The sequence below is a fragment of the Acomys minous genome (genome assembly GCF_964271855.1).
Source record: "Acomys minous genome assembly, chromosome: 12".
Lineage (NCBI taxonomy): Eukaryota > Metazoa > Chordata > Mammalia > Rodentia > Muridae > Acomys > Acomys minous.
In genome coordinates, this window is record NC_140493.1 from 1,670,994 (window position 1) to 1,692,770 (window position 21,777).

Sequence of the window (21,777 nt, forward strand, 5' to 3'; positions counted from 1 at the left end):
TTCTTGGCTCCGAATCTCGGCTTTCCATTCCTCAGAGACTAGACGCTGGCTCTACTTTAGTTTCTTTCTCGCAACCGACACGTCTCTCCTTAAACTCTGGGTCTGTTTAGTTGGAAGCCTTTGGCTACAGAGGCAGCAGACTGGACCCCGCGTTAGTGTGTCCCTCACTGCCATCTCCACTCTAAGTGCTCTGGGAAGGGTATGGCACAGGTGGCATGCTGTGAGAAGACAATGTCTAGTGATGGGAGAAACAGCTTGGGCTTTAATGGGAGTGCCAGAGGGCCTGGCTCCTAGCAATCCCTTCCAAGAATTTAGGCGTAGTGTTCAGTTCCCTGGAAAAGGCTGACCAGTCCTAATGGCCCATGCCATAGAGATCAAGGAGCCCATAATCTCTTGGGGTCTAAAGCCACCTCATCCTGCTGTAAATGGGTTCTGCTTAGCTCGCTAAAAAAAAAAAAAAGAAAGAAAGAAAAGAAAAAGAAAAAACACTTGAGGAAGTCACATGTCAGGAGGGAGGAGAGAGCTCTCTCTGTCTTCTGTCAACTGAGGCAGGTTTGGGTGATTAAGGGAAGAAAGCAAAGCCGTTTTTAGCCCAGAGGATTATCTTTGAGGTGTGCTGGGAACCAAGAAGTAGCTTCCTGCCTGCGAGGCAGACCAAACCCCAGATGACTCTCAGGTAATTGCTTGTTTCTCCTCCTGCCAAGCCAAGTAGGCTGGAATATAAAGGCCAGCTTCTCCTGTCGTCTCCATCTTCTCCTCATCCCTTTGCTCTGCTAAGTGACTGCTAGCTCACCGCTGCCACACTCCTCACCATGAGCAGACAAGCCTGCAAGAAATCCTTCAGCTGCGGGAGCCAGGGCTTCTCGGGCCGCTCGGCCGTGGCGGCCTCTGGCAGCAGCAGGAAGAGCTGTGTGGCACGCTCCGCGGCAGCCTGTGGAGGGGCTTGTGGGTTCCGGAGTGGAGCAGGGGGCTTTGGCAGTCACAGCCTCTACAGCCTGGGTGGCAGCAGGAGTATCTCTATCAGCGTGGCAGCAGGTGGCTCCCGGACTGGTGGCCTCAGTGGGGGGCGTGGCAGCTGTGGCGGTGGCTATGGAGGTGGCTTTGGTGGTAGCAGAGGAATGGGAGGTGGCTTTGGGGGGGCTAGCGGCTTTGGTAGGCCTGGTGGCTTTGGCCCTAGTGGTTGTCCTGGGGGAATCCAGGAAGTGACCATCAACCAGAGCCTCCTGCAGCCCCTCAATGTGGAGATTGACCCCCAGATTGGGCAAGTGAAGGCCCAGGAGCGGGAGCAGATCAAGACCCTCAACAACAAGTTCGCCTCCTTCATTGACAAGGTAAAAGCAAAGCCCAGAGGCATTGTGGGATGTCTGAGCAGCTAAGGGCTGGTAAACAAAGTTGCCCGTGGGAAGTCCGGCTCTTGGCCTGTTCTACCTTGCTGCTTCCGGGGCAGTGAGCACACCTTTGCTGTTCTTAGTGATTTCTCATTCCAGCTGTGGGAGGAGGGAAGGACTCGGATCTTAATTTCCCTCTAGCGATGAGACAAGGGGCCGTCATGGTCGAGGGACGAGCCCGCTTTTTGTCCTGAAGAATTTAGCCACAGACCCAGAACAGTTTACTTTCTCTTTGACAACCAATTGTGCGATACTTTCAGCTAGCAGCTGACTAACCTTGCACAAGTCTTGAGACTGCCTCTTCCCACCTTCAACAGCGCCTTACCTTCCCAGTGACATTATGTCTCTGCCAATGGTAAGTCGAGCCATCCATGGTGGGGCAGAGCAGGGAATGCTGGGTCCGAGGCAGAGATGAGCCCGGGAGTCGAAGTGAACCTTGGTGAGCTGCAAGATGCACTTCTGAGGGCTCACTGGTCCTTTTTTTAAAAAAACTACCTTCATGGAGGCAAAAGAAGTTTATATGTAAAGTCTAGTTTGAAAATCACTTTAGTCTCGCTGACCTACATTTTGAATCCTGGTAGGCTTAGGGCAGTCTGGTCTTCGGCTCTTCGGTCACTCCATGTGCATCTTGCTCTTGATGCTGTCCCAGGTGGTTGTAAGGACTAAGAGACATAGAACGCATGAAAGCAGGAAGTATACAAAGCCCCTCCACGCTCTCCTTTTCTCGCCCACGTCTCTTCCAGAGTCTGAAGCACAGAGGTCACCATCCACTGAAGAGCTTGGTCCATTTCTCACCTTTCTACTCTTTTCCAACGTGCTCGGCTGAAGAGGCCTTTCCCTTCCTCTCTTCCCTGCAGGTGCGCTTCCTGGAGCAGCAGAACAAGGTTCTGGAGACCAAGTGGGGGCTGCTGCAGGAGCAGAGCACAGGCTCTGCCTCGGGCCCCCGGAACCTGGACCCTTTCTTTGAATCCTACATCGGCTGCTTGCGTAAGCAGTTAGATGCACTTCTCGGGGAGAGGGGAAGCCTGGAGGCTGAGCTGAAGAGCATGCAAGACCTGGTAGAAGACTTCAAAAAGAAGTAAGAGGCGGCCCAGGGGGCGGGGCTTCCTCGTTTGGATTTTTCTAGCACATCTTCAGCTAACACCCTCTGATGGGCTTACTGGGTGAAGTCTGGCCAAGCAGAGGCTGGGGGAGTGGACCGTGCTTGTGTGGCTGATCCTGACATAGTATATTTAGTCTCTGGCTGGTTCCCCTCCGACATCAGCCCAGATGAGCAAGAGGCTGGGAGCTCCTGAGGCTGGGAGCTGCTACCCTGGTTAACAAAAGGGCGGGGCCCCGTGAGGGCGGGGCCCCGTGATTCCAGCTGTCCCTATTCTGAAGTGCGGCTGTGGGTCAGGGCTGGGTCTGAGCGCTCTGAGCCCCTGGTCCAGGGCCGTATAGTGCGAACTCATTCCGTGCGCCTGGCCTCCCGAGTCCGCAGCTTCCCTCCTACCTCCTTCTTAAGGTTCCAAGTGCGGGTTCACACCTGAGGCCGGTGGGAAGTGAGCAGGGCCTCCCGAGGTGGGAGGGAGCTCCAGACATCCCAGGGGTCAGGACCCATGTGGAGGGCGGGGTATACCCGGGCGTCCCCATTCTTCATTCGCTGTACAAGTGGGTGGGTACCCGCTTTGTGGCAGGCTCTAGGCGGGGCTGTGGGAATCCAAGAGCTATAATAGCACTTGCTCTCCAGCCTGTGTAAGTGAAACCATGGCATTGTGTGTGTGTGTGTGTGTGTGTGTGTGTCTAGGGTAAGGGCAGGGCCACACGTGCCACAATTAGATGTGCAGAAGGCAGGGGACAGCTTTTCTTTTTTCTCCAAGATAGGGTCTTACTATAGAGCTCTGGCTGTCCTGAAACTCTCACTATGTAGACCAGCCTGGGCTGGAACTCACAGAGACCCATCTGTTCCTGAATGCTGGGATTAAAGGTGGGCGACACAGTGCCCAAGTCCAGGGGGCAAATTTGAGAGTTCTTTCTCTTCCATTGTGTGGGTTCCAGGGGTCTATTTCAAATCATCAGGCATGGAGACACTTTTTTTTTAAAGACAGGGTTTCTCTGTGCAGAAGAAATTTTCTGTCCTAGAACTTGCTCTGAGGACCAGGCTGGCCTTGAACTCATAGAGATCCACCTGCCTCTGCCTCCTGAGTGCTGGGATTAAAGGCATGCACCACTGCTACCCAGTTTGGTGGCACATTTTTAAACAGAGTCCCAAAGCCATGATACAGTCAGAAGATTTGAGTTCAATTCTTAACCTAAATCCCTCTACAATTCCACTGTAAGGAAGGGAAACTGAAACAGGAATGCCAGGTGAGGACAAACTGCTTCCTCCGTCTCCTGTGGGTACATTGGCTCTGTGAAGGCTCAGAAAGTTCAGGCAGGTGGCTGGACTCTCGGTTCAGGCCCAAGTGCACACACTTTGGCCTCTCATCAAACTTGGAGGAGGAAGAGGGAGGCAGCCCCTGAGCTCCGAGAAGTCTCCAGGCAGGATGTGATTTTTAGGTCTTGGCAGAATGATCATGTGGCATCCTTGTTAAAAAAACGTTTTGAAGTTGATGGTAGCAGGTCATGGATCTCAGAGTGAGGACACTGTGGGCTCCGTGTGGCTGCATGGTCACCTGCCCTTGAAGCAGGTGTCCTGTCAGATTCTGCAGGAGCACTGGGGCCCTCATCTTGTCCTCTTCTATAGTGTGTGTGTGTGTGTGTGTGTGTGTATGTGTGCGTTTGTGTGTGTGTGTTTATGTGTGTGTGTGTTGTCCGCATTGATGTCTGCACACCAAAAGAGGCTATCAGATTCCATGACAGTTATAGACAGTTTTGAGCTGCCAGGCGGGTGCTGGGAATTGAACCCAGGACCCCAGGAAGAGCAGACAGTATGTTTAGCTGCCGAGCCATCTCTCTCCGCTTCTGAAATGTCACTGTCTCAAGCTGTGGCTCTCTCTGCTCAGGTATGAGGAGGAGATCAACAGGCGCACTGCCACCGAGAACGAGTTTGTGGAGGTGAAGAAGGTGAGTGGTGCTGTAGACCCTGGGTCGCTTGCTTTGTCTCCCACTGAGGGGGGAGAATCCCGCTGTGGGCGGGGCTTGCTTCTTTCCTCACAGTCTTAGGAAACGTTTGAAGGAGGCCGTTCATCTTTAAACCCTACTGTAACAGTAAGCTAGTTAGTAACACGAACTAATAACCAATTGTGTGTGTGTGTGTGTGTGTGTGTGTGTGTGTGTGTGTGGCCTATTTTGTGTCTGTTCCCTTTAACAGGTAAGGTGAGATGGAAGGGATAGAGAGGCGGGCTCAGAGGGAGGCTTGGGTCCAGGGGGACAGGGAGACAGGGGTCATACTCTGGTCTCTCTCTTTCAGGATGTGGATGGCGCTTATATGAACAAGGTGGAGCTGCAGGCTAAAGTGGACAGCCTGACAGATGAAATCAACTTTCTGACTGCCCTTTATGACATGGTGATTCTTTCGTTTGCCCCCTAGGGACTGTCCACCGGCCGCTTTACAGGCACAGCACTTAGGGGACAGGTCAAGTGGCGGCACACCCACAAAGCCAGCCCCAGGTCTCCCGACTCAGCTTTGCCCAGATCCAGGGAATGCTCCCTTTGCTGTTCCTCCTGGCTGCAGGGTCAGGGCCCCTCTGTCCCCTGAGCCCCACAGCTCCAGGCCATGGTCAGGCACTAAATAACAGGCCCTCTGCGCTGTGCTGCGAGGGGAAGCCCCACTTGGGCCCACGGGCTGGCGTTTACAGGCGGACACACTGCCCTCCTGTGCAATTTGTCCCTTTCTTTTGGCCCTTCTGTTGGCACGCTGTAGGCTGTAGCCAGACCGGAAATAACAGCTTAATTTTTCTACTCTCCCATTATTTCGCTCCATTCGTGGGCATCTCCATTAGTAGAGAGATCCCAGTATCGCCCGGGATCTGGGACCATCCATGTTTCCTGTAGGAGCTGTCCCAGATGCAGAGCCACGTCAGCGACATGTCTGTGGTCCTCTCCATGGACAACAACCGCTGCCTGGATCTGGACGGCATCATCGCCGAGGTCAAGGCCCAGTACGAGGACATCGCCCAGAGGAGCAAGGCTGAAGCCGAGGCCCTGTACCAGGCTAAGGTGAGGACCCTTCCTTTCTCCCCTTAGCTCTTTAGACTCTGACCAGCCTGCTCACTTTACAAAGCCCTGCTGATTCCGCCGCCGTCGTCTCTCTTCTGTCAGCTTGGGGAGCTGCAGACCACAGCTGGCAGGCACGGGGATGACTTGAGGAGCACCAAGAGCGAGATCATGGACCTCAACCGGATGATCCAGAGGCTGCGAGCCGAGATTGAGAACGTCAAGAAACAGGTGTGGCGAGGCTTCTCGGAGGGAGGGTTTTGGGGGCCTGGGAGAGAGGAGGCAGCGGCCCAGCTCTTGTCCAGGCTTCCCCTCCTCTTCTTTGATGGAGTCACAGCCTCTGCCTTTGGGAGCCTCTCTTGGCTTTCAGCTGTTTCTCCTGCAGGCTGGGCTTCTTGAAACGCCAGCAGGAGAGAGGGCTGCCCATTCTGTGGGCATAGCTAATCTGACAACTGTAGGGTTGGCCTTAAGCACGCAGATGCCCTGTGCTACGGAACATTTAATTTTATTTAACACCTTATAGAACCCCAGTGGCTTCTTTGTATCACTGGAATGAAGTGGTCTGGGAAGGGAGGCTTTTTTTTTTCTTTTTAAACAGCCTTGTAAAAGAGATCAAAGGCTAACAAGCAGCTGTGTTTCTTTTCTTGATGAGTCATGAGCTAATTTAAACGGGGCCCAGGATGACTTAGCCAAATTGCAACACCGACTTGACTTGTGAGCACGTGCTCACGTGCCACTAGGGCAAGCCGATTCTTTCTTGGGAAGAGCCCCCTCAGGTGTTTTGTTTCCTAGCCCTGTGCTAACTTCCTCTTTTACTCTCTGCCCCAGAACGCCAATCTGCAGACTTCCATCGCGGAAGCTGAGCAGCGTGGCGAGGTGGCCCTCAAGGATGCTGACGCCAAACTCCAAGACTTGCAGGCTGCCCTGCAGAAGGCCAAGGAGGACCTGGCCAGGCTGCTGCGCGAGTACCAGGAGCTCATGAACGTCAAGCTGGCGCTGGACGTGGAGATCGCCACCTACAGGAAGCTGCTGGAAGGGGAGGAGTGCAGGTGGGGGGAGGCCACAGGGACAGCGTTATCCAACTGTGGCTTTACGGTGACCTACGATAGCAAAGAAAGAAGTAAATAATGACAATAATAAGAGAGGGCAATTTGGATAGAGACCAGCGAGTCTCCTGAACAGCAGAGGGAGTGCTTAAGTCCACTGTCCTGCTTTTAATCAGCCACTACTGTCTAATTATCTAACTTATCATGGGCACGGTATTGAATCGAATACTTCTGCTCACTCATGTGGTAGGAAACGCATTTTGAGGCTGTGACAAAATTTATAGACCAGGGCTGTCAGTTGGAACATTTCAAGATGAAAATATTCTATGCCAGGCTTTCAGACGCAATAGCTCTTAGCCTCTCAAACCCTTCCTTCCATCTTCCCTCCCCCTCCCATTCCTCACTGTTTTTTTTTTTTTTTTTTTTTTTTTTTGAGATGGGGGTTGTCTCGCTAGCAGTCCCAGCTGATCCTGATTCTTCTGCCTCAGCCTCCTGAGCGCCAGGGCCACTGGTTATGCTCTGTGCTTCCTTCTGGCACTTGAAACGGGCGGAGTGCAACCGAGGATCTGAGTTTTGCATTTAATTGAGCCGAATTTACTATCTTCCTGTGGCTAGTGGTTAGCATATTGGAAGTTCGGTGTGGACAGTCCTTCAGTGCCCACTGCTGAAGCCGAGTCTATGTGGGAAAGTGCTTTGACTCATGCATATCAGTGTGAAGCAAGGGCTTACTGAGTGGGACCGCATGTGAGGGGGTGCCAAGAACCCAGGGACGGTTCTGTTGACCCCTGAACCATGCATGGTTATTCAGACCTCAACCCAGTAGAGGAAGGAGAACCCAGGCTTGGGAGGGAAAGGGCGTCTGATCCGTCTCTATGGGAAAGAGCGGGCATGATTTCATTGCTGGCACTTTGACGGGGGCACTAGAACATTCTATGTCTGCTAAGCTACACCTGCTCCATGAACACGCATAAGGCCCAGGGAGATGGGCATTGTGACTGGGAAAAGTTTCAAATGCAGCACACACAGCAGGCCAGCCTCTCCACCATCACTACTACTGCTGCTGCCCCAAGCCTCATGCCACCCCAAGTCTCATGCCACCCCAAGTCTCATGCCACCCCAAACCCATGCCACCCCAAGTCTCATGCCACCCCAAACCCATGCCACCCCAAACCCATGCCACCCCAAGCCTCATGCCACCCCAAGTCTTATGCCACCCCAAGTCTCATGCCACCCCAAACCCATGCCACCCCAAGTCTCATGCCACCCCAAACCCATGCCACCCCAAGTCTTATGCCACCCCAAGTCTCATGCCACCCCAAGTCTCATGCCACCCCAAGTCTCATGCCACCCCAAGTCTCATGCCACCCCAAGTCTCATGCCACCCCAAGCCCATGCCACCCCAAGTCTCATGCCACCCCAAGTCTCATGCCACCCCAAGTCTTATGCCACCCCAAGTCTCATGCCACCCCAAGCCCATGCCACCCCAAGCCCATGCCACCCCAAGTCTCATGCCACCCCAAGTCTCATGCCACCCCAAGCCCCATGCCACCCCAAGTCTCATGCCACCCCAAGTCTCATGCCACCCCAAGCCCATGCCACCCCAAGTCTCATGCCACCCCAAGCCCATGCCACCCCAAGTCTCATGCCACCCCAAGTCTCATGCCACCCCAAGTCTCATGCCACCCCAAGTCTCATGCCACCCCAAGTCTCATGCCACCCCAAGTCTCATGCCACCCCAAGTCTCATGCCACCCCAAGCCCCATGCCACCCCAAGTCTCATGCCACCCCAAGCCCATGCCACCCCAAGTCTCATGCCACCCCAAGTCTCATGCCACCCCAAGTCTCATGCCACCCCAAGTCTCATGCCACCCCAAGCCTCATGCCACCCCAAGTCTCATGCCACCCCAAGCCCATGCCACCCCAAGTCTCATGCCACCCCAAGCCCATGCCACCCCAAGTCTCATGCCACCCCAAGTCTCATGCCACCCCAAGCCCATGCCACCCCAAGTCTCATGCCACCCCAAGTCTCATGCCACCCCAAGCCCATGCCACCCCAAGTCTCATGCCACCCCAAGTCTCATGCCACCCCAAGCCTCATGCCACCCCAAGCCTCATGCCACCCCAAGTCTCATGCCACCCCAAGCCCATGCCACCCCAAGTCTCATGCCACCCCAAGTCTCATGCCACCCCAAACCCATGCCACCCCAAGTCTCATGCCACCCCAAGCCTCATGCCACCCCAAGCCCATGCCACCCCAAGCCCATGCCACCCCAAGTCTCATGCCACCCCAAGTCTCATGCCACCCCAAGTCTCATGCCACCCCAAGTCTCATGCCACCCCAAGTCTCATGCCACCCCAAGCCCCATGCCACCCCAAGTCTCATGCCACCCCAAGCCCATGCCACCCCAAGTCTCATGCCACCCCAAGTCTCATGCCACCCCAAGTCTCATGCCACCCCAAGCCCCATGCCACCCCAAGTCTCATGCCACCCCAAGCCCATGCCACCCCAAGTCTCATGCCACCCCAAGCCCCATGCCACCCCAAGCCCATGCCACCCCAAGCCCATGCCACCCCAAGTCTCATGCCACCCCAAGTCTCATGCCACCCCAAGTCTCATGCCACCCCAAGCCCATGCCACCCCAAGTCTCATGCCACCCCAAGTCTCATGCCACCCCAAGTCTCATGCCACCCCAAGCCCATGCCACCCCAAGCCCATGCCACCCCAAGCCTACTGGGGAAGGCTTCCTGGAAGAGGAAGGTTGGGTAAATAAAGGCAAGGTAGGGAAGAACAGGATGGGGAAGGGCATGTCAAGATGGAAAATTCCATCCTAATGGAGGGCGAGAGGCAAGGGCTGCCTGGACCAGATCTTCAGGGCCAAGCGTGGGAAGAGGAGGACATGGAGCGTGGCTGGCAGAGGTGCTGCAAGTCATAACTACAATCAGCCCCTATTTGGGGGGGGGAGATGGAGATGGGCACCCCTGGGTTAGCCTTTCCCTTCTCAGGGGCTCTACCCCCAGGAGGGCAGATGGGAGGAGGTGACGCCCCAGGCTATGAACAACTCTCACCCCTCTCTTTCAGGATGTCTGGAGAGTGCCCGAGTGCTGTGAGCATTTGTAAGTACCATATTCAGGGACCTGCCCCTGGGGGCGGGTGCAGAGGGATGGCTCACTGGGCGCAATCTCCTGCTGTGCAGGCGTGAGGACCTAAGTTCGAATCCTTCACCACTCACTTAAAAGGCTGTGCACGCCTGTAGCCTGGGGCTGGGCTGGAGGGGAGGGAGCCTGGGAGCTGGCTGGCCAGCCACCCTTGCTAAAACGGCAAGCTTCAGGTTCAATGAGAGACCCCATCTCAAGTGAGGAAGCCGGAGGCTGACATCCTTCTTAGGCCTTTGCACGTGTGTACACATGTGTGCATGGGCACTTCACTCAAGGCACCCCTGTGATATGAGCCACCTCTCAGCTATAGCTGTGTGCTGTGCCCTCCATGTAAGCTGGGGTCCAGCTCTCTAGCCCTTCGGTTTGTTGGGTGTGCCCTAGGATGGAGAACCAGAAATTTTGTGAACACTTCCTGCTCCTGTTCCTAGCTAGGGCACTAGAGAGCCAACCAAGTTTGCTTGGTCATTTGTAAGCTAACGCCTTGGCTGAGCAGGGTGGGGCTGAGACAGTCAGTGCCTGCCTGGCTCCCCAAGCCTTCCTCCTGAACTGTTTGTCCCCCTGTAGCGGTGGTCAGCAATGTCACCAGCACAAGCAGCAGTTCTGGAGGCTTCAGAGGGTCTGGTGGCAGCAACCATGGAAGGGACAGCAGGGGCGGCAGCAACAGCGGCAGCAGGAGCAGCAGCGGGAGCAGGCTTGGAAGTGGAGGCAGCATCTCCGAGAGTCAGCGTGGAACAGGCTTTAACACCGGTGGCGCCCAGACCTCTGTAGGCAGCAGCTACAAGTCCAGCAGGGGAGGCGGTGGCAGCAGTGTCCGCTTCTCCCAGACCACTAGTTCCATCCAGCAAGTAATCCACCCGTTCAAGTAACCCTCAGGGGCATGAGCATTCCCACTCCCCTGCTTTCCCTGCCTCGGCCTGCAACTTCACATTGCCCCATCTTCTTAGCATCAACAGGGGTGTAGTTCAACCCTGATTTCCCTCAAGTTTCTTGGAGAAGGGGCCAAACTCCTGGCTCTTAAGTCTTCTCATAGGTCGGGGTGGTTCAGCTACTAGTCTGGGCTCATGGTGCTCCTGCGATGGGCCCCAAATCTGGATAGCAACACCTGAGCCTACGCCTTCCTGAGCCTTGGTGTCGGTTCTCAAGAAGCCTTCCTCATCACAGCTGGCTTCCTTCCTCCCCTGAGCTGCGGATCTTTTGCTTATGACATGTTGCACTTCCTTCGCTCAATAAATTGCACCATGCTAAACAAAACTGGTGTTTGCCTTTTATCCAAGGACTCATGGGACAGACCGGATCCAACAGTAGAGCGAAGTTAGGTCTTTTAGAATAAGGCCTGCATTGGCAAGAGGGCATGGCATGTGGTCAGTGCTCTGGAGGATGGCTTTTCTATTGTAGTTCACAAGGATGTCACAATTAGACAAGCACTAATGTGTGCTGAGTGCCTGGTGCACCGCTGGACTTTCCTTAAGATAATAAGAGCTTTTAGCAGCACGTCTGTGAGGCGGATGTTATTGTCGTCTTTGTCTTACTGGTAGAAACAAAGGCATTTGCCTTACACAACTTACCCAGGGCCAAGCAGTTAGGAGGAAGGGACCTCTGCGTGAAAGAACCGACTCAACCCAAAAGCACGTAAGACAAGAGGTTTTGTGGCTGATTCTCACATTGTGACTCACAATGTCAATGGGGGTCCTAAGGACTTCTTGATTCTTCTAGTCCTTAAAAATCCAAAAGGAAATCACATTTATATATTTTGGGAGCACACTTGTGTCAAGGTCAGTTTGCATTTTGGAGGGGAGTCAGTTCCCACTCAACCTTGGTCGCCAGGCTTGGCCACATGTGCCTTTGCCTACCGGATCATCTCTCTGGATTCCTCCTACAGTCTTTCCATGACTGGGTAAGTGAAAAAGCAGGCACACTCTACATACAGGCACATGTCTTGACAATGGGAAATAAAAGGGGCTTGTGGTCTTCTGTGGGGGCACAGCGCACGTGGGACACTTGGCATGGTGCCAATGCATGGGATGCCTTCACTTCCTGTTTTGCTCTTGTCCTGAAGTCTCTACGCACCACCTGAGCTAACGTGGTGGCCCCAGTGGATTTGTTAGACCACTATGTCCTGAGGAGAAGGAAATACCTCCAATCCACCTTTGAGCCGCTGTTGCTCCTAGCCTCAGAGGCTGGCCTGCCTCCTCACTGGTCAAGGCAGGATTGGTATATCTTTCTGCATCGATAACAATCAAACCACAGCTTCTCTGTGTCTGCTTTCTAGTGGCGCAGGGTCCCACGGGATTGCACAGTTTGGGTTTTCTTCAGCCTGTAGGGCTGGAGAGATGGCCCCACTGAGAGCATGCTATGGTTCTGTCCGTGGTGCTGAAATGGGCAAGAGCGTGTTCTCTCTCTCTCTCTCTCTCTCTCTCTCTCTCTCTCTCTCTCTCTCTCTCTCTCTCTCTCTCTCTCTCGTGTGTGTGTGTGTTGTGTCTTTCAGAAGCCTGACACTCCCAGAGCTCCCTCTAACTCACCTCCAATTCTGCTTCAGCTACTTTTGCTGTTGTTGTAGCTGGGCTAGCATATTTCTTGTCTAAAATCAAATAAACATTTGATTTTTTAAAAACCCTCTAAAATATGTTTACAATCCTATTTGCATTTTCTATAGGACCAAGACCTCAAATCATGTGTCTTTAAAAGTCATTAAGGGTAAGAGCTGCGTGTCTTGTGTTTTCCTTGTTGCCTTGGTTGCTGCAGAGTCTGTAGCTGTGGATTGGAATATGTGCCTTCCTCTTCTGACCTTCAATACATGTATATGAATGAGGAGGAGGGGAAAGACTTGAAAAAAACTTCTTTTCTTTAATGATATATTAGAAATGGCTCCTGGAGAAAGCAAACTAGTTAACTAGAACCTTAAAAAAATTACAATTATTTATTTATATGTGTGAGTGTGTGGGAGTGCCACATAGTGCAAGTGGAAGCCAGAGGCAGGCCTAGGTTCTCTCTTTCTACCATGTGGGCCCTCGAGATTGCACTCAGGTCATCTGGCTTGGCCGCCTTTACCCTCTGACCCACACTGCAGGTCTGAGTACGTGATTTTAAATTGCCAACAATATTATCCATCAACTTGGTAATGAAATAATAGCTTCCTTTCAGGAATAAATTTTAAGGAACAAATTAAATAATAAATACAAAAGCCACCTATAAAATGAGAGATGGCTATATCTATCTATCTATTTGAACATTTAGATTAGCAGCCTTATTATATTCTCTTTAAATAAAAGGGCTATGTCAGGTAACATGCTGTGCGTTCAGTAAGCACTTGTGCACCAGCAGACCAGTTAAACAATGCAGAGACTGTTAGAGCTTGGCACAGCTGGTCTTTGCACAGAAGTGCAAGACTTGACCACCGTCATTCCCAAGGTTGCTGTTGTTAGTCCATTTCTGAGGATTAGCTAGAAACAACTATAAAAGCCATCAAGAGAAACCTCCTTCCAGACAGTTATATTTCCTCTGAACCATTGTCCACAGTGGTGGTCATTCTCCTGTGGCAGGGAATCCTCATTTCAGCCCGGTCCTTAGAAATTTCACGAGTGTGTCTGAGTACTCCCTCAGAGGTCCCTGGGGAGGCACAGCCTGGAGTACAAGTTTACACGTATGAGCCTGGTCTTCCCTTCATACGTTTTATTTCCCAAGAGGGTCTCTTCTACTTCTTCTGCTTGGAGAAGCCCCCAGACATCTTGAGAGCGTTCCCACAGAATCTTTTGGGTGCCAGAGCCCAGCCCTGTAAGTGAGGTCTGGCTAGTCCAGGAAAGGGGTGAGCACCTGCAGCCTTACCCTTGACAACCCCTTTCTGTGCTGACTCACCCTGCGCTGGCAACACGTTCCACGTCATTGCAACATCTCTCATATGGAGCTGTACAGGTGCTTTGTCTGCATGCATGCGTAGGGTTTTTAAAATAATCTCTGTTAAGTCTTTCTTTGTGCTCGTTCAAGCTCCAAACTGCCAAATTGTTTTTGGGTTCTGCTCCAACTATACACCTAAAGGCTCTAGTCAGTAATACATTCCTCTTCCCGCCAAACCCACCCGTCCCTGATCAGCCTCCAGCTCACGCTTTTCCACAGCTCAGCAATGCTGACTCTTCGGTCTCCCTTAATCAACAGTAAGGGCATCGGGCTCAGAAACATCGTCACTGTCACTGCTATTCCAGACCCCCAGCTGTGAAGAGCAGAGGATGTGTGTTGGTAAACCAAGGACCACCCAGCTGGCCTTCAGCGGCCTGGAGCTAGCTGCCACATCATCACCAGCCGCCAAATGTGACACCTTTCCACAATCGCATCTTCTTCCTATGCGCATGCGCTATTCCCTTTTATAAAGGCCATGCCCTCACGGCCTGCGCATGCACTATACCCCTTTCTAAAGCCCTTGCCCTCGCAGCCCGTTCTTTCTCCTCTATACTTGCTCAGAGGCAGCTTCCCTCACCTTTTAGATTTGCTGCATCCTGTGACTTTGTTGGACAAGTTCCCTCTTTCCTTTTCTCTTCAGGATCTCCACTTATTCCTCTAATCAATTGCTGCATGTTTTACTACGGGTCTCTCACAGCCCCCCGCCCCCCATGTGTGTGTGTGTGCGCACACACGCGAGCCAGCTTGACTCAATGTTGTTGTTATTGTTATCATTGGATATGATTCACCCTGCAACAGCTCGCTGTCCTCATCCCCAGGGAGACAGGGTTTCTCTGTATAGCCCTGGCTGTCCTGGACTAGCTCAATAGACTAGGCTGGCCTTAAGCTCACAGAGATCCATCTGCCTCTGCCTCCTGAATGAGTGCTGGGATTACAGGCATGCGCCACTGTGCGTGGCTCACTGCAAACTTTTATTTCGAGATAGGGTTTCATGTGTCCCATGCTGACCTGAAAGTCACCATGTAACTGATGAGGACCGATCTTGACTCCTGATCCTTCTGCCTCCCAAGTGTTAAGAGTATAGATGTGAGCCACCACACCTGGCTCAGCACACTTTTTTTTTTTAAATGAGTACACACTAAACACAGTATGGTAAGCCAGTAACTCAGCTGTTCTCAGTCAAGCTCTGCACATGCTACACAACCGTGTGCACCACACCGTCTACACGCCTCTGCCAGGGCAGCAGCTTCATTTACACAGTATCATCGCAGGAGCTGTGCATTGCTTCAACATTGACATGGTTGTGCCATCTCTAGGTGGTAGGAATTTTTTTTCTCTATTGTAGTCTTCTGGGACCACTGTCTTAGTTAGGGTTTCTATTGTTGGAAGAGAACAACATGACCAAAAAGCAAGTTGGGGAGAAGGGAGTTTATTTGGCCTCTATGTCCATATGTTCATTATTGAAAGAAGTCAGGACAGGAACTCAAGCAGGGCATGATCCTGGAGGCAGGAGCTGAGGCAGAGGCCGTGAGGGGTGCTGCTCACTGGCGTGCTCCCCGTGCCTAGCTCAGCCTGCTTTCTTATAGAACCCAGAACCACCAGCCCAGGGGTGGTAGCACCCACAGCGGGCTGGGCCCTCCCCATCACTAACTGAGAAAATGTCTTACAGCTGCATCTCATGGAGGCTCCTTCCCTCTCAAATGACCCTGGCTTGTATCGAGCTGACATAAAACCAGCCAGTTCAGCCACCAGCAACTGTGTGGTCCACGATGGGCTGAAACATCATCACGTGGCACGTGGCAGGTTTTGGACAGAACGCAGGTTCAGCGCGCAGAGTTGGTGAGGCCCCTGGCAAGCCGTGGACATGCAGGCAGGAGGACAGCAGAGGACCGACGTGTCAAGGCCACACTCACAAGTATCTTCCTTGTAAAGTCTTGTCCTCGCCAGCGTAAAGACTGACAAAGGAAGCCAGATAAAGAGAAATAGAGGACATACCTTGGTAGATCTCGGAAACCCTTCACTGAGTAAACTTAACAACTGCAAGACAGCCCAGTGCTCACCAGGCTGAGACCACAGGTAACTGCGCCTCCAGCAGAGAGTTCTAAGTCTGGAGGGGAAAAGCTTGGCTGGGAAGGTCCATTACAGTGAGGAGTGTGTGTCCTACTACAACCTGCTCCTGCTAGAAACAAGCCCCACAGTGCAAGGGTTCCTTTCACTCCCCGCCCTTGCCAACACTCCTTATCTTATCTTTCACCAGTTGCCATCCTAACAGGGGTGAGGCTTTATCTCACTGTGCTTTCATTTGCATTTGTCTCATGGTTGGTGGTGTAGGCTCCTTGCCCTCTGTTGGTGGGAATATAAGGCAGCCCAGCCCAGCCTGGTGGAAAACAGGACGGAAGTTCAAGAACCACCACATGGTTTATTAATTCACGGTTGGGTATATTTACAAGGGAGATGAAATCAGTATCTTGAGCTTATTGCCAAGACGTGGGATGTAACCTCTCTGTCCATAGACAAATGAATGGATAAGGAAAATGCTGGCGCTGGGAAGATGACTCAGTAGTTAAGAGCTTTTCTGGCTCTTCCAGAGGACCCAGCTTCTGTTCCCAGCACCCAGGTTAGGCAGCCTGTAAGTCCAACTCCAAGGGCTAAAGAAAATTTGCGTTGGGTATGCTGAGACATACCTGTGACCCCCGCCCAGCTCTTGGGATATGAAGGAGGCAGGGTCAGAAAGTCAGGACCATCCATCTTCAGTTATATAGAATGTGTGAAACCCACCTGGACTGCGTGACATCTTGTCTCAAGAAACTAAGAAACAACAAAACCAAACAAAAGCAAACCAGAAAAAAAAATGTGACAAATGTAACAATACGCAATGGCATTGTTAATGAGATGTGCAGGAGAAAGAAGCCCTAGGCTATGACAGCATGGATGGCCCCGACCCCCTGGGGGGGCACTATGCTGAGTGACAGACACACACTCCATGATCTCATGCAGGTGTGAAATGGTAAAAGTCCTATTCATAGAAACAACGAGAGAGAGTGGTTGCTGTGAGCTGAGTGGGAGACATGGGGGGCGGGGTTTGGGATGGGGATGGTAGTGTGAGGGCAGAGCCTTTATCATATGAGGGGAGCAAGTGGTCTAAAGTGGAGGAAGAAGAAAGGAAGGCCACTCCTGGCCATGTCTCTTCTTAGGTGGTGATAGCAGTCTGGGGACTGGGATCTTTAGTGACAGTCTTTTGTCTTGGTCAGAATGTTGTCTCTACTCCCTCCACCCCTTCCCCTCCCGCTCCCCACAGAGGGGCGGGGTCTCACCACATCGTCGTTGAGGCTGGCCTGGAACCTGTCATCCTCCTGCATTGCTCCTTACTGCTAGGATCTCAGGGGTGCACAAGCAGCCCTCACCCTTCTGGGTAACTAAAGCAAAGCGCTCTGAAGTCCTCTGCGTGGCTCACCTGGTGACTTTTACGGTGGAGACGATGATGCCGACTCTGTAATGTGTTATGAGACGTTGGATGGGAAAGCCCAGTGTGGTTGACGGAGGGTTTCTTTTTTGTGCAATAACATAGCAACTGTTAAAGCGAAGATCTTGTTGTTTGCTTGGCTCTGTGCTACAAGCATCTCATGGACCTGACGGCTCCAACTTTCCCAGTCCCACGAGACGGGCAGTGCCTGCGCTTTACAGATGGAGCTGAAGTGTGGAGAGGCAAACGTGTAGAGGGTCAGAGAATTCATATGGGGTGGGGTCCTGACTCACATTCAGCAGGTGAGTTCTGGGACCCCACGAGGCAGAGTGTTAAGTGCCACGGAATCTGTCTACTCAGGTGAGATCTGGGCTCCGGGCTATGAGCTTTGTAGCTGCCTGGTCACCCCCCACAGGCCCCCACCTGTTGTGGCTCCCTTCTTACCATGCCTGAAGTCCTCCAGTTCCATCTCATATGTCAGGAATGGTGATGCAAGCCGGCAATAACAGCACTCGGGAGGTGGAGGGAGGGGGTGTCAGAAATTCAAGGTCATCCTCAGTTATTTGAGGCCAGCCTGGGTTACAAGAAACAGTGTCCCCTCCAGAAAAGAAGGTGCTGGGGAGATGGCTTAGTGGGTAAAAGGCTTGTGCAAGCATGAGGACCTGAGTTGCCCAGCACCTTAGGAAAACAGTCGGTAGCTCCAGCCCCAGGGGAATGGAGACAGGCAGACCCCGAGGGCTTCTGGGGAGGCGGTCCAGCAGAAGTGTCAAGCTCTAGGTTCAGTGTGAGTCTGAAAATATAAGATGAGGGGCAGAAGAAGACATCTGACATCAGCCTCTGGCCTCTGCGTGTGGGCATGAACTTTTTGCCCCAAAGATATGGTCGTGGGGCTCACATGACGTCATCGGCGTAGCTTCTTGCAGTGTCAGAGCCCAGTGAAGGGCCATATTGTTTATGACCATTGTTCCAGGAGCCCGCTTGTTCTTTAAATGGAAGAAAAGAATAACAGTTGATTACTTACGTTTGTATACGGCTAAGTCGCCTTAACACGGGAAAGGGGGCACATGAGCCTGGAGTTTCCTGAGTGTTGCATATCCTCCATCCCAGGGATTTGGGATTCTGATCCTCACCCCAATACCAACAACCCCTACAGCCTGTCTCTTCTGACGTCCTCTTGATCACAATGTATGGAAGTGTCCTCTGCCCATACAGCTGTGACTTATGACTTATGAATGAGCCTTACTGTTTTTCTTGAGGTTCAGCTTGGGGCCAACCTGCAACCTTACTTCCCCTTAGGCCCACACATGCCAAGCTGTTCCCTGTGCTTTGGGGACAAGAGACTTCTAGTTACTACGCTGGGTAAAAGAGCCTTAGTATGTTTGGGACAACCCCTTCCCCGTGGGGTTCTGCGGAGCCATGCTAAGGCCTCATGGGGCCTTCTATGGTTAAGAGCACCTGGTAGGGTTGGGTTGACAAGACAGAAGGAGACTGTTTCAGCCTTCATTCCTAGGCTGGTCCTGGGTTCTAGTCAAAGAGGGTTTTAAAGAAAGGTGGGACCCTGGATGCTTTGGGCCTTTAGTTGATGGACCAACAGCCATCCTAACCCAGAAATCAGGAGAATTCCCCAAGGATGTCTCTGCTTGCTAGATACCACCTTCCTCCTGCTGGTCACAGGGCCTGCCACACTGGCGGTGTGGCCCTCAGCCCACTTGTGTCCCAGGCTGCAGGATGAGGGCCTGCCAGGGACTGCCCTGTTGGCAGTCCTCTTTTCTTTTTGGCTTGGGAGGGTGGAGCTGCAATGCTGGCTGCACCAGGAACATGCTCTGTAGCTTGGACCATGTTCCTCTCTCTGTGCCTACTTCCTCCTGTGAAATGACACCGATGGGCTGATGGTCTCAGCTGCAGGCCTAGTCCTGACACTTAAACCAAGGCTGGAGCTCCTGCTCTGTCCAGCAGCTCCTCTCTCCCAACCTCTCTCGCCTCCTCTGCTTCTCTTCTGCCCATCACAGGCCCCAAAGCTCCAGTGGCAGGGCTAGCACCGGCCGCAAGCACCGGCCTGTGCCTGCACCCCAGTGCCTTTCTCTCTGGGTGGGGCCTGGTGAGTGAATCTTCTTCTGGCCTTTCTCTGCCACGCGTGGGGGAGCATATCTCTGTGGATGCTCCTCAAGAGCCCTGCCTGTCGTGGAGTATGATTCTGGTGGCTGATAGCTGCTGGGCCTCACCCTCTTGGCAGCCTTGGGTTTCAGTGTTTGGGAGTCAGGTGGGGACAATCTGACTTCCCACTTTCCTTTTAAGGAGAGCACTTGCTGATGGCAGGCAGAGAGAGATGGGGATGGGGTGAGATCAGAAATTAGTAAATAGGACAGCCACAGAGCTACGGCATGCACACGTACATGGCGGGGGGGGGGGGGGGCAGGGGGGGTGAGGCAGGGGACGGCAGGAAGGAGACATGGATTACTTCAAGTCTTTGTTCTTCAAAATATCTATGTGACAGCCTTTGCTTTCACTTGGAGTTGCGGGGCTCCTCCATTAGCCTGCGCCAGCGATCTGCTGGGCACTTTTAGGGCTCCTGGCCAGGTTAGCTCCTAACGTTAAGGAGATTCCTATTTATTTAGATGAGCGTGAAGACAGAGGTGAAGAGAGATGGACATGGGCAAGCAATACAGACGAGGACCACAGCGGGTGGGTGAGAGGGCCGCCCCACCCCGCAAACCCCGGTATTTAGTTTTAGAGGAAGCTTCTTGAAGGTGTTAGGGGAAGGAGCGGCACTCCACTCACGCTGGAGCGCGGCCATCATGGCGTCTCCCATGCTGCGGATGTTACTCTGTGTTTCAGAGGTCCGAAACCGAGACTTGAGAAGGCAAGCGCCTAAATCAAAGGGCCAGGAAGGGGACAGGCCATGTTTCAAAGACAAGTTTAAAGATGCTCTACCTAAGGACCCCTTCGTCGGCCACTGTGGCCATGCCCACCGCGGCCACGCCCACTGTTCCGCCATGATGCTCCTCCCATCTTCTCTGCTGACCTCTTTTTTGCTGCTTCTGCCTCTGGTGAGTCAGAACCCTGAACTTTGGGAGACTTTTCTCACGCGCAGGAAGCTCCGGAGTCCGGAGTTTCACCTTCAACTTTTTCTTTCTCTGTGCTGTGTTCTCCTTATCTCTGGAGCAAGGGGTTGGGAGGCCTGGCTTCATTGTCCTATCTGAAGTCCCTAGAAGTGTTGGGACGAGATCAACAGACCTAGGCTGGCCATCTGTTTTGAACAGTCCTGTCTCAGCTTAAGCTGGAAATCGCAGTTAACCCAGCTGCTCACCAGGATGGGCCGAGGGGAGAGAGCAACTGTGCACACACTTTGAGGGCGTGGCACTGCCTCAGTTCTGCTATGTTTCAATTGATGGTGTCTGGGAAGTCGGTGGTACCCAAGACTCCAGAGCAGGCAGCTTGTCTGAGATGACAACAGCCAGGAGCAAGCAGGGTCTGGAGAGGAGACCTGAGCATTTGCCTCCCTACCTCAGGCACACTCTCTTCCTCTTCACAGTGATTCCTGGAGGTGACCCGTTAAGCAGTTCCCATGCTCAGAATGCGCTGGACAGTGACAAGGTCTGGAGTCTGGCAGCAGTCCTCCGCACACTCCCAGCTGCAGGATGTTTCTCTCCAGGGGTGTGCCTGGCCTGTCTTTTGATTTTGTAGGCTACCTCATCTTTCTTACCTTGATTGGGATTTCTGCACCAAATTTGGGGGACTCAGAAGTCAGATCCAACTATTGCAAAAATAAAAAATTGATTTATTGCATGAACACACAGAAAGGGGGCATTTAAGAATCTTACGAGAAATTATCCCACAATCTGGAAGAGAACAATTCACATTCCATTTGTGACTTTGGCCCTGCCATGCTTCCTTCAGGCTTTAAATAGTTGTGTCCATGTGGGCAAATCATTAATAATTTTTTCCCTGAAGCTAGGAGTTTATTCTTTCTCTTCAGGTTTAAAAATTTTATTGGTGCAATTTGCATGACATTCACCAGTTATTTGTGCCCAGAAGCACATGCACACACATCTGTGGGACAACACGAATAGATTCTCACGAACCTCACGCTAGTCCTCCTATTGGGGAGCAGTCCTTCCCAGAGACCGCACATGCGCTATGGCTCTTTCACTGCTATCCCCTGGTAAGTACAGAATTTGAGAGCAACCCCTTAAGAACTTACTATTATCGGGCTGGGGAGATGGCTCAGAGGTTAAGAGCACTGACTGCTCTTCAGAGGTCCTGAGTTCAATTCCCAGCAACCACCTGGTGGCTCACAACCATCTATAATGTGATCTGATACCCTCTTCTGCAGATAAAGCACTCATATGCAACAAATAAAATAATCTTTAAAAAAAGAAAGAACTTACTATTATCATTGCCATTTTTTCTAACCAGGAGGACAATTTTATGCTGAACAAATTTTTTTTAAAAAAAATCCAAATTAAGGCTTCCATTTTGTTTATGTCATCTTCACATATCCCTTAAAGGACAACTACACTTTTGGGGTTTTTTTGGTTTTGTTTGTTTTGCTTTGTTCTTTTCACAAAAATATTTTCAGTATCAGATTAGAAGTGTTAGAACAGAAGAAGATATTGTGGGGTAGTTTTCCTCTGAGTCTAAGAGACATTAATACAGGGAGACACTCACAAAATATTTTGTTCACACACACGCACAC

The 21,777-nt window shown here is 52.2% G+C and overlaps 1 protein-coding gene across 1 annotated transcript; it reads left to right on the top strand.

The window, feature by feature from the left end:
- Positions 1-812: 812 nt before the first annotated feature.
- LOC311579762 (keratin, type II cytoskeletal 2 oral-like) lies at positions 813-10,593 on the top strand (the record flags this gene model as incomplete). Its single annotated transcript, XM_084750608.1, has 9 exons — positions 813-1,331; positions 2,246-2,466; positions 4,373-4,433; positions 4,780-4,875; positions 5,364-5,528; positions 5,631-5,756; positions 6,354-6,574; positions 9,651-9,685; positions 10,292-10,593. The coding sequence occupies 9 exons, from the start codon at positions 813-815 to the stop codon at positions 10,591-10,593; spliced, it is 1,746 nt and encodes a 581-aa protein (XP_084606734.1).
- Between the last annotated feature and the right edge of the window lie 11,184 nt (positions 10,594-21,777).